This window comes from Leptonychotes weddellii, chromosome 11, assembly GCF_054177405.1.
Source record: "Leptonychotes weddellii isolate Sample4059 chromosome 11, ASM5417740v2, whole genome shotgun sequence".
Lineage (NCBI taxonomy): Eukaryota > Metazoa > Chordata > Mammalia > Carnivora > Phocidae > Leptonychotes > Leptonychotes weddellii.
The window spans coordinates 90,399,313-90,411,485 of record NC_138379.1 but is presented as its reverse complement, the minus strand read 5'-3'; the positions used below and the strand labels follow the sequence as shown (position 1 = coordinate 90,411,485).

Sequence of the window (12,173 nt, the reverse complement as noted above, 5' to 3'; positions counted from 1 at the left end):
GAGTGCAGTAATTTAGTGGTGGGTCCAGAAACCACCAACAGTGTCAACAGCCAGAGGGAAGTAAGGTCAGGATGGAAAACATCCAGAGGCACTGATGATCTCAGTTTAAACAGTTTTAGTGGAAACATGAGAAAAGACAATGTGGATAAAGAAAGCATGGGAGACAGAAGTTGGGGATGAAGGGTTGGCAGGTGAGACAAACCCAAGGAGCTTTACAGCCAGAGAGGGAAGAAGGATCCAAACAAGAAAAATATAGGACATACAAAAGACAGAAGATGCAGGTAGACGGCATTAACTGTAGAAAGGACGAGAGCATTATTCCTGTAAGAAAGGAACGAGAGGAAGTAGAACGGGTACACACCAAATGGGAGTGCCGTGGGAAATTGGAGTTTACTACTTATTGATCAGGTGGGAGAGAAGATCACTGGCCTAGAGTGAGGAGGGTGGGGACTGGGTAGGTAGGAGAAGAGCTGTAGGAGTTTGGAAGAGTTTGAAGGGGGAATGGGAAAGAAAGATAGGAAGACATTTGAAATGGCCGCTAAGTGGCACTAGTGAGGGTGAGACATTTTTAAAGTGGTCGTGAACGGCCCCACTTCTAAAGCAATGCTGAAAAGCCCAGGTACAAAGGCAGAGAGGGATGTTTGGAAAGATCCAGGGCTGGAAGGCAAGGGGGATGGTAGAAGAATGTGCACATGAAGGTGTTTAAGAGTCCTTGGAAGAGTGGCTGAGGTGATGGATTGTGGGTCTAGCCTGGATGGGAAGGAAGGGAATCCAGGAAGGAAACAGAGGTTCAGGGAAAAGTGAGGATTCGAGTAAGGGGAGCCCTTACTGGCTGAAGAGCGTCACTGTATGGGAATGAGAGTATTTTGAGACAGGTTATTGGCCTTTAAAAACTGCACAGGGTAGTACGAAGGGGAACATTAAAGGTGAAGCTATGGGAGAGATTAGGGGCCATGAAGATCAAGACTTAGAAATGGAAGGAGTCCAAGAATTCTGAGGGCTAGGATGGTGGGTAGGCTGACGACGTGGGCATTGTCATCCACGAAGATGGGGAAGTTGGAGGCAGAAGTCTGATGCAACCCCTCAATGAAGACCTGGTGTTATTTTGTAAATAGGGTCTTTTGTTGAACAGAAACCTTTAATTTTGGGGCAGTCATGCTATCAACTTTTTCCACTTATAATTGTGTTTTTTTGCATTTTTATAAAGCAATCCTTTTATCCCTTTGTCTCTAAGATATTCTCTTACATTTCTTTTACTGCTTAACTGTTTTGCTTTACACTTTTAGGTCTTTAATCATCTTAGATGATTTGTGTATGGTTTGAGGAAGGGATCTAATTTTTTTCCTAGAACATATATATAATAGCCAATAAATCTATTAAACGATCCTTCCTGTCCTGTGTGACTTCTGATGCTATATCCACCACATACAAGTTCTCAAAAGTACATGGTCTCTTTCTGAACTCTATTTTGCTCCATTTGCCTTTTAGTTTAGATAACTAAAATCAAAACAAAACAAACAAAAAACCAACTTTAAGCAAAGACTGGAAATCACCTGTTAGGAATGAAACAGGTATTCAGAAACAAATACTGTGGTGCTGCTGTAAACAAATGAGCATACAGACATAAAAGTGACATTAATGAACATAAAAATGTACCTGTACCAAGCTTGTTTCTTAGTCCCTGAGTCTTCTGAGATTTTGGAGGGATGGGGATTTGAGGGATACTTCTATTGCATACAGGTGCTGCCAAAGGCATATGAAGGAGCTAGAAGAGAAGCGGCCATGAATGATTCTCGGTTTGAAAAGCATCGCTGCGCCATTTTCAGTTCAGAAATCTTACCTGCTGAGGAGGAGCAGAAAAGGTATTTCCATTCTGTCCAACCACAGACACAGGGATCATTCCCACCATTCCTTGGAGCACAGGTTGGACGGGAGAAGCAATTATGATGGCAGATCCTTAAAAAAAAAATTCTCCATAAGATTCTCTCTCAAACAAGACTCCAAAGTAACTATTAATTTAAATTCTCTAAAATTATAATCCTTTTACCTTAGAATCTACTTTTTTGTTGAAGATTTGAGAGCGAACAAAAGCGAGAGATCACAGAGGGAGAGGGAGAAACAGACTCGCTGAGTGGAGAGTCTGATGTGGGGCTTGATCCCAGGACCCTGAGCTAAAAGCAGACACTTAACCGACTGAGCCACCCAGGCGCCCCTAGAATCTTCTGTCCTTAAAAAACTTTAGGAACAAGAGCAAGTCTAACAAATTAAGAAAAAAAATCAATCTGAATATTCAAAAGTAATCTAATTGCATTTGGTCAAGGTAAATATTCTAAGCATTAAACTTCACAGTCAGGAGATCACATTACAGTTATATGTTGATTCTTCTAGATATAATAATGAAACTGATTAGAAACATGATGGTGAAGTTTTCAAATTTGAATCACACCACAAAATTAGGGTCTCAGCTGAATGTTAACGGCCCAAGACCTGCTCAGAACACCAACCTATCATCTCAGTGGTACTGGTCAGAAAGGGTCCAGAGAAATGTACCAACGGTCAAAACTATGAGGGGAAATGACAATGCTTATATGGTCCTTAGAAGTCAACACTATAGTCTGTGGCTATCCTATTTTATCCCTAAATCAAACTTTTCCTTATATTCACTAACTGCTCCTGTCAGGTGGAGCTCACTTTCACAAACACCCACTTCAGTCTCTCAAATACCCACCTGCACTTGAAAACTCCCTCCCTTCACTCAAACCATGACTTCATTTCTCTGAGCTTCCGCTGAAGTCCCAGTCTTTAGTCATTCTGACCCCTCTTTTATTTTTTAAAGATTTTATTTATTTATTTGACAAAGAGAGACACAGCAAGAGAGGAAACACAAGCAGGGGGAGTGGGAGAGGGAGAAGCAGGCTTCCCACTAAGCAGGGAGCCCGACGTGGGGCTCGATCCCAGGACCCCGGGACCATGACCTGAGCCGAAGGCAGATGCTTAACAACTGAGCCACCCAGGTGCCCCCTGACCCCTCTTTTAAAAGAGGTTATTTTAAACAACACTTCAAACAGATCCATCAGGCTACTAGTTAATTGTATTTATTCAGATTTTATTATATGCCTACAATATTAAGAAAAGGGGGAAAGGAGCTTGGGAAGCAACACGTAAGGAAAGGCAGATGAATGTATCATGTATCCTCAGCTCCATCTTCAAGGATCACTGAAACCAATGAATTTCATAACTTATAGCAGATTTAAAACAAGGTATGGCTGAATTCATCAGGGAGAGAAAAGAGGGGGCATAATCACAAATTTCAGTCTTTTCTCAAACTGTCCAGCCACGATTTCATTCTTCCTAGTCAATAAATGCACACACAAGAGAAATTAGGTCGTCCCATTCCAGAGAAATGAACCCCAGTGTGTTCTTAAAGTTACCTTGTGAAAAGCTGGGTGACACAGTGTGGTTGACAGCGAACACACTGTTTGACCTCGGGGGTGTCTGTAACTGGGGCAGGGGTGGTGGAGCGGTCACGGGGGCAGAATTTCCAGGCAACACCACCACATTAGACTGACTTCCAGCTGTTCCTAAGGCTGTTGGATCGGTCACGCACGTAGCTATGAGAATGTTATTTGAATTGCCAAAAGTCGTGCTCGTAGCTGGCATCAACTGTATGTACCCCCCATCCTTGGAGACACACGGTGTGACGGTGGATGAGAAAGCGCTGCTGCCTTCATTCTGAGCGCCGTTTCCGGCAGAGTCCTCGGGTTTGAGGGCCAGAAGGCTCTGTTCCCCTGGTGTGGAATCCCCTAGTCTGTCAGCAGATGGGACAGGACCTGCAGTCTCTTCTGAAGACAGGCATTTAACTAATTCTGCATCTTTGGCAGGAGACTTGGCAGGAGAGGACAGTATTATAGTCGGCAAGTTTTCCCCACTGATACTGGAAACAGCACTGTTCAGTTCAGTATCCGAGGAAACAAATGGATCGTCACTAATGATAATTTTGAGAGAGACAATATTTGATGCATCTATGTCTGCTGAATTGTCCACTGCAGGTTTTTCACTAGTCTTTTGGGACTCAGGGGGAGAATCTCCCACTGAAGAACACACAGATTCTGAAGGAAGAGACTGCTTCTCTTCCAGAGGATGACCTTCTGGAGCCATCAGTGCAACCTCCCCACAGTTACCAGCTTCCCCTAAAGTGAGAAAAATACTATTTCCATCTCCCTTTAAAGACGCAGGCTCTTGTGAATTGACAGCGACTTTCTCAGACGTGGAGGGCTGACTTTCATGTTTTTCCGTACGACTTAACTCAGGTGCTGATGAATCCTCAGATGGCTGTTTAACTGAAGACACTGAATCTTCAAGACGAATGTCTACTTGTTCGGAGACGTTTAAACCTGAACTTTCAACTGACACAGGTAGTATTTTACTTGGAAATGAAGAATTATCTTGGCAGTCTGCACGTTGTGAGGCAACTGGCAATCCACCGTGAACCTCAGTTTTATTCTGGTGCATTTCTCTAGGGTCTGACTTAGAACCAGGGAGACTAGTAGTTTTAGGTCTTGCTGTGTTGTTAGAGCTTTCACAAAACTGACTTGTTTTAGATGTCTTTCCAGTTAATGGAATAGTTTGGGATAAAAGCTGAGAACTCTTCCCCGAGAGAATTAAGTTTTCACCGTTAGTTTCACCACCAAGGGAAACAAATGACGTCACTGGTAGAGCGGCCGGATCAGGCTGCAAGGGAGGTTCCTGCGGTGTGTTGGACAGCAGAGAGGTCTTTCCAACCTCCATTGTCATGGCGGTGTCGGTGGGCATCTGATGGGCGTACAATTCAGCACAATGCTGATTACATTCAGCATCAGCATTTACTCTTTGGTTAAAGTCATTCAAATGAGGCACAGACTCAAAGGTAATATCAAGGTTACACTTCTGTCCATTAGGTACAACTGTTTTAAATGCCTTTTTCTGGATGCTAGAGCCTATCTGAGGAAAGTGTTCCTGGGCTTCCTGTCCAAGCTCCTCATGGTTGCTGCTATTCTTCAAAGCATTTGAGGTGTCTTCATTTTGATAGGATGCACAAAATGGGGGCTGCCCAGACTGATCATCTGCAAAATATAAGGATGGTAGAGACAGTGAATATGTAATCATTTCTGAGGGAGTCACGCTGACTGTTTTGCCTCCTTGGAAGTAACTCATCTTTGATATACCAGTTAGCAGAAGTCTGAAAAGCTGTATCTCACGTTTTCCGAGTATCAAAAAACTTACAGGTACTTTTTAAAAAAATTACTGATGACTTTTTAAACAAGGGCCAAACTGTTTTTCAAACCTCTTAGAAAACAAGTGACACAAAGAAGGAAAAAGTATATAGGTTTAAGAACATCTAATGTTTATCAGTATGTAAAAAAACTGGCCCCACATGTGCAGTTTTTTTCAAAATAGCTGACTTTTCAACTTGTACCATTTCTATTGACCTTACTTTATCGGATATATTCTTCAAGGTGAAATGGGCCAAGTACATTTTGTATGATCAACATCTGATGTTATCATGTCCTGTTTGGAATCTTCAACACACACTTATTAAAGATCATCAACCACATGATTAGGGCTGGGATAAAAGACGAACGACCTAGTCTCCGCCCTTGGGGAGATCAGTCTATTAAGGGAAGCAGACATAGAAAGAGATGATAAAACATGTAAAAACTGTTAATAGTATAGGAGCAAAAGGCAACTCTTTCTGCCTAACGGATGTGACAAAGTGCTAAAAAGGAGATCTTAAAAAAGAAAAGAAATGTGATCGCTGGAGTAAGAAGAAAGGGCGTTTCAGGAAGTAACACAGCATTGACATACTGTGTCATACAGCACTCAGAGTGTAGGACAGAGAACGGTAACAATAACAATATGAAAAACATAGGGAAAAATCTGGAAAAATGTCTGTCACCTATGATTCTGTTAATGTGACACTGGTAAATGATCTTTGGTTCAGAGAACGTTTGAATCCTTCTGAGGGGAGACGGGCAGAAATTACATCCAGGCCATGTCAGTTTCAGTGAAGGGGTAAGACTCTGAGAGAATGAGATTTCGAGTTTCATTCTGTGCCCAGCAGAGCGCTTAAGTGAAGCATAATCTTCCACACAAAATGACACTGTAATTCAGTCCAAGAAGAATTAGAGGATTGGGCTTCAGTGTAGGCAGAGGATTCAGAGTGGGAATGTAGTCTGAGATATTCCCAAACTACTTTTTGGAAGACATGATGTGAAACTTGGAAGCCATCAGGTTTTTTTTTTTTGCAGTTGGAGGGGTAACAGCATTTAAGAAGACAGACAAAAAAAGATTACTTTGGCATAACTTGTTACTAGCAGAACAGATAAAGGTGATGCTAAAAAGGCGCGAAGTTTAGCACGTGTGAGATGCAAGAGTAATGGTTATTTCTGAGAAAAAGCTGGAGGGTTTAGTGTTGGGAAGGGGTATGAAGCGAGGCTTTTTCGTGCCGGCAGTGTTCTATTTTTTGATTTGGGAGATGGTTATACAGGGTATTTCCTTGGCTATAATTCAGTGAGATACACATATTTTTATTGTGCACTACTGTGTAAGTGTTACGTTTTACAAAATTAAAACAACTGGCAAATACGCAAAGGAGGTAAGATGGACATATTCACTGCCTTCCCTCAGTCAGTCAGTAGTTACTGTGGGTCAATTACGTGCCATATTGGTACTCCACTCTGCTACCTCATTGGTATGGGAGGCAGAAATGAAAAAACTGACTTAGTAGACACATAGGAATATGACCTAAAGCCTTATAAGATCCATACTGCAAGACTATCACTACAGTATATAATTTCCTTGAAATAAGTGAGATATGGATGCTGAGCAGTCAGCTGAACTTGCTTACCAGGCTGAATGATTAATACCACATACTAACCTTACATAGCAAGGATCTGAATTTATGCCACAAAAAAATTATGTTACATGTTATTGTTTTTTGTCAAACTGGACCACACCATTAATACTAAATTGTGCATGTCAAGAATCTGTTGCATCACAAAAGAATGAGTACTAAAAATTCACCTTTTATTCAAATTACTAAAAGGCTTGGGTTTTTTTTTTCTTTAATGAGAAGAAAAAACTTAAAAAAAAAAACACACACACACACAACAAATCCTATGTGGCAATTTGAACAACTTCCAAATTAAACAGTATTGTCTGCCTTTGAAATTCTGAAACTGATATTAGGATTTAGATGGAAGATATTAACAAAACCAAATTCTTACCAGACTGTTCTGTTTCAAAAGAACCTTTAACTGCTAGATTAGTTCCATCTGCTAAGACTACACCGGTATTGGTTTCCAGATGCTGACTGGAAATGCCTTGTGACATATTTTTATTATTCTTTGATTTACCTGTTAAAAAGGGAACAGGGAAACAACTGGTTAAATTATCAAAATAAAAATAAGCATCAGTTAATACAGCCTGATGGTGATTAAACAAATGTTAGACTTCGTTAAAGTTACGGTCTTCTGGATGTTTTTAACACGTTGCCTTGTATATCACTGACAAAAACTAAGATTTTTCCAACAGACTGGTAGTTCTTAAACTTTAGCCTGTATCAGACTCATCTGGAGAATCCAAGAATTTGCATTTTTAACATGTTCTCAGATCATGTTGTATGCTGGGACGGAGACTCCACTTTGAGAACAGTGGCCAAACTCTTGTATTCCGTACGACCCAACTGTGTTTAGGACAACGTATGTGCAGTAGTGATGTCGACGTATTTGTGCTGACTGCCAGTAATGCTCACAAAATATACAAGAGGTTCTCCATTTTTACAGCTCAAGTTTAAGAAAAAAATAACTCCCACCCCCCCTTCCATAGCCATATGTTTGCTTTGATGAAAACAGGACATTTTTTCAGATGCTCTGGGAATGTTGCTTCAGTCTGGTTAAATTGCCAAAGAAATTGAAACTTTTTTCTTCTAACTGCCTTGAAATGGTCTACTTACCATAGTCAAAGAGATCAAAGAGTGCCTGAAATGCTGGATCTGATTCTGTTTGTTCCAATATATCCTGTATAGCTTCCTCAGACATATGGATCTCACTCTGCAAAAAAAAAGTGATCCTAATTGAATTAGTATATGGCTTAATACCAGCAAAATAATTAGAGGGCATATGATACTCTCATTTTTTATAAATAATTACTTCCCTCCATGAAAATTTCTTCTGATTCTAACACTAGGGTCATTTGAAACAAATAAAAACAACCACAGCAGAAGGTAGAAGTGAATGTTCCCTAATTCTACTCCCTAGAGTTAACTGCTTTGGTGAATATATTCCCAAAATTAAAATAAAATGAACATAGGAACTATAGTTATCTGTGTGTGTATACAACTTAAGTCACACTATAAATGTTTTCTTCAACTTGACATCCAGCACTAAGTTTACAGTGTGTGGCGTAATGCCTTGACCTACATGTGCTGTGAAATGATGATCACAGTAAGTTTAGTTAACATCCATCATCTCATGCAGATACAAAAGTAAGAAAAATTTTTCTTCCTTGTGAGAACTCTTAGGACCTACTTTCTTAACAATTTTCAAATATACAACACAGCAGTGTTAACTAGTCATCATGGTGTACATTAAAGCCCAATACTTATTTAGAAGTTTGTATTTTTGACCACCTTCTTCCAATCCCCGCCCCCACCTCAACCCCCAACCAATACCCTGTCTTTAGTAACTGCAAATATGATCTATTTTCCTATTAGTTTGGGTGACTTCTATATACATCTTGCCCCTTTTATCTCTCTGCTTTGGTCTCTTAATATTAAATGCTTTCTTCAAATGTTGTACAATCCTTGCTCGTCTGTTCACATTTATCCTAAGATTTTATTTGTCAGAGAGACTAGGGCCTTCATTTACTCTAATAGTCAGAGAATTAAAATTCTCAATTTTAGTTATTTATAAATCATCCCACAATGTCGTATTCTTCAAGATTAGTAAGGCATAGATTTGAATCCCATGAGACAGGAAATTCACATGGAACAATGGTTAAAGTGGAACTTTCATGAACTGATAAAAGCTTGGGAGTTTTTATAAAAATGCTTATAAAATGAAAAGAAAAACTTGTTTGAAATTAAAGAGCCAGTTCACTTTAATTATGAAGATGTACAGAGAACATCAACAATTCTCAATGAAATATGATTTGGGAGGAGTCCAGGAGCTTGAACAACTGTTTCTATATCCAGGAACTTGAAAATACAGTAATGTAAATAATGTCGAGAACACGATGTAATCAAATTATGAAACATTGGATACAGTCTTATAAAAATTAATGTTGACGAAATGCATTTTTCTAGTAAGTCATTTTATTCTCAACTGTAAATATTAGAATCAAAAGAACCCTGAAATGAATGTTCCAAAGGTAACTGCAAATCAATCTTCTAATATTTTTAAAACTCAAGGTATAATTTACACACACTAAAACGCAAAGAACTTAAGTCCACAGTTCAGTGAGCTTTGACAATTTTAAGGACTGTGCAACCACCACTCCAATAAAAAGTGTGAAACAGGGCACCTGGCTGTCTCAGTTGGTGGAAGTCTGCAACTCTTGATCTCAGGGTTGTGAATTCGAGCCTCTTGTAGGGTGTAGAGGTTACTTAAAAATAAAATCTTTAAAAAAAAAAAGGTAAACATTTCCACCGCCGAAGAAAATCACACATCTATACACACCATTCCCTTTTCTAGAGCATTCCTCCTTTGGCAAATTAGTACCCTCACCCTCACCCAAACAATTTCTGATTTCTATCAGCATGAATTTGTGTTTCCTGTTTTAGAACTTCATATAAACAGAAGCACACCACTATATACATACATTCCTTTAGTCTATCTTCTTTGATCAACATATGTTTGAAATTCATCCATGTTGTTATGTGTATCAGTAGCTCAGTCCTTCTTATTCTTCACCAGTATTCTATGACTGTCAAAATTTGTTTATTCCTTTTTTGTCGATGGACATCTGGTTTTAGTGTTTGTCTATTAGGAACAAAGCTGTTACAAATATTCTGGTAGAAGTCTTTTTATAAACATGTGAACATATTTCTTTCTTTTGGGTAAAAACCTAGTAACTGCCAGATCATAAGGAAAGTGTATAGGTGTATACATAACTTTGTTAGCTATCAGTTTTCCGAACAGATTATACTATTTCATAACTTCTCATCAGCAATTTTTCAGAGCTCCAGTTGTTTCACATCCTTGTGAACATCTGGTATTGTCAGATCTTTAACTTTCAGCCATTGTAGTGAATGTGAAACGGTATCTCACTGTGTTCTTAACTTTCAATTCCCAAATGACAAAGTTATTTTTTCATGGCCTTAGTGGCCATTCCTCTATCTTCTTTTGTCTGGTCCAATCTTTCACCCCTTTCTTAAAATGGGTGGTTTATTTTATTATTATTGATTATGGAAGCTCTTTCTATACTTCAGATAAAAATATCTTGACAGATGCATGTGTTATGAGTATTTTCTCCAAGTTGGTGGTTTGACTTTTAATTTTTTGTTAATGATGATTTTAATAAGCAGGTATTTTAAGTTTTAAGGAAGCTCTTTTTTTTTATTTTTTTAACAGTGATTTGTGTAGCCTAAGAAGTCTTGCCTTCTGCAAGGTCACAAAGACTTGTAAGTATTTTTAAAATTCTTACTTCACCTATTTATACAACTGGCTAATTACTTCTCAATGAATCTGATGTATTTACTACTCAGTTGGGCAATTTGTCTTGCTGTTCTTTTAAAAAGTTATTTAAATCTGAATTTAACTTTTCCCAAATATACAATATTACAAAGCAAGGGCAGAGGGTTGTTTTCTCTTACAACGTCTCACAATATTTAGCACAGTGCCTTGATTATGGGAAGTATCTAATGTTTGTGGAGAAAATATAAACAAGCAATTGAAGACCATAAAAATTTAGAATAGGGTGTATTCATTTGTTAAACATTAAGACAGGAGAAGTTTTTAAAAAGAAGTACCGGTAGATAATTTAAAGTTGCTTTAAAAAGTTCGTCATATTTTGTTAAATTTACTGAACTTCACTACGGGAAAATGTAGCAAATTGTTTTTTTTAAAGTATTCTGAAGGAAAGACCAAAAAAAAAAAAAAAAAAAATTCAGTGGTTTTTACCTAGAATTCACCTGAAAGCAAACCTGCTATAATGAATTCGTTTGGTGGGCATGGCAACAAGAATGGATTACACCGCCCCAGAGTCCAAGTCAAAGGATGAGTTACCATCACAATCTCAGCGGCTCTTGACTAAGGATATGTGCACATGAACAAATCTTTTTTTAAAAAAAACACATGAACAAATATTAAAGATAAATTGTCGGGGCGCCTGGGTGGCTGTCGTTAAGCATCTGCCTGCGGCTCAGGTCATGATCTCAGGGTCCTGGGATCGAACCCCGCATCGGGCTCCCTGCTCAGCGGGAGGCCTGCTTCTCCCTCTCCCCCTGCTTGTGTTCCCTCTCTCGCTATGTCTCTGTCAAATAAATAAATAAAATCTTTAAAAAAAGGGGGGGGCACCTGGGTGGCTCAGCTGTTAAGGGTCTGCCTCCAGCTCAGGTCATGATCCCAGAGTCCTGGGATCGAGCCCCGCATCGGGCTCCCTGCTCTGCGGGAAGCCTGCTTCTCCCTCTCCCACTCCCCCTGCTTGTGTTCCCTCTCTCGCTGTGTCTCTCTGTGTCAAATAAATAAATAAAATCTTTAAAAAAAAAAGAAAAAAGATAAATTGTTAAAGTCTTCCTTTACCAGCTGATGTTCTTCCATCTTCACCATCACTAAATAGCAACAGTAACTACAATCCCATCTTCCTTCTCTTGGCAGTAAACTTCACACAATTTATTCATTTAGTTAGTAACCTTTCTTTTTTAAAGTGTTTTGTTCATTTTACTTGGATTCATTATATACCTTTAACATGATTTCATCGTTTCCTTACATTTTTATGCAGTGTGTAGCAATGTAAAAGAAATGCAATTTATCCACATTGTACAGTAGCGCTGCGACACAAACATACCACTTACGAATCTTTAAGTATTGAGTCCTTAGATATCCCCTGACCGACTGCTGTACGGCTACAGTAAAGTGTTTCACTGATAACGTGGAAGAATTAGAGCTATTAAATGGGTTAGAGATGTCTTACTA

At 39.1% G+C, this 12,173-nt stretch overlaps 1 protein-coding gene and 1 long non-coding RNA gene across 5 annotated transcripts in view; one reads left to right on the top strand and one right to left on the bottom strand.

Annotated features, from left to right (window-relative positions):
• NPAT (nuclear protein, coactivator of histone transcription) overlaps positions 1 to 12,173 on the bottom strand; it is a 56,932-nt gene that overhangs the window by 7,049 nt on the left and 37,710 nt on the right. For both annotated transcript variants that reach the window (XM_031039612.2, XM_006743761.3), the window contains exons 11-15: positions 7,994 to 8,090; positions 7,266 to 7,394; positions 3,432 to 5,102; positions 1,841 to 1,956; positions 1,657 to 1,765 (exon numbers count right to left, since the gene is read on the bottom strand). In XM_031039612.2, coding sequence (XP_030895472.1) covers positions 1,657 to 1,765; positions 1,841 to 1,956; positions 3,432 to 5,102; positions 7,266 to 7,394; positions 7,994 to 8,090 — 2,122 coding nt within the window. The remainder of the gene's footprint in view (positions 1 to 1,656; positions 1,766 to 1,840; positions 1,957 to 3,431; positions 5,103 to 7,265; positions 7,395 to 7,993; positions 8,091 to 12,173) is intronic.
• On the top strand, positions 4,325 to 11,539 carry LOC145716332 (uncharacterized). Of its 3 annotated transcripts, none has more exons than XR_014138952.1 (3): positions 4,325 to 4,415; positions 10,611 to 10,660; positions 11,164 to 11,539. It is a non-coding gene; the product is annotated as an uncharacterized LOC145716332 (long non-coding RNA). The 3 variants fall into 3 exon arrangements; XR_014138951.1 differs by having other exon boundaries at positions 11,150 to 11,539; XR_014138950.1 differs by lacking the exon at positions 11,164 to 11,539 and having other exon boundaries at positions 10,611 to 10,743.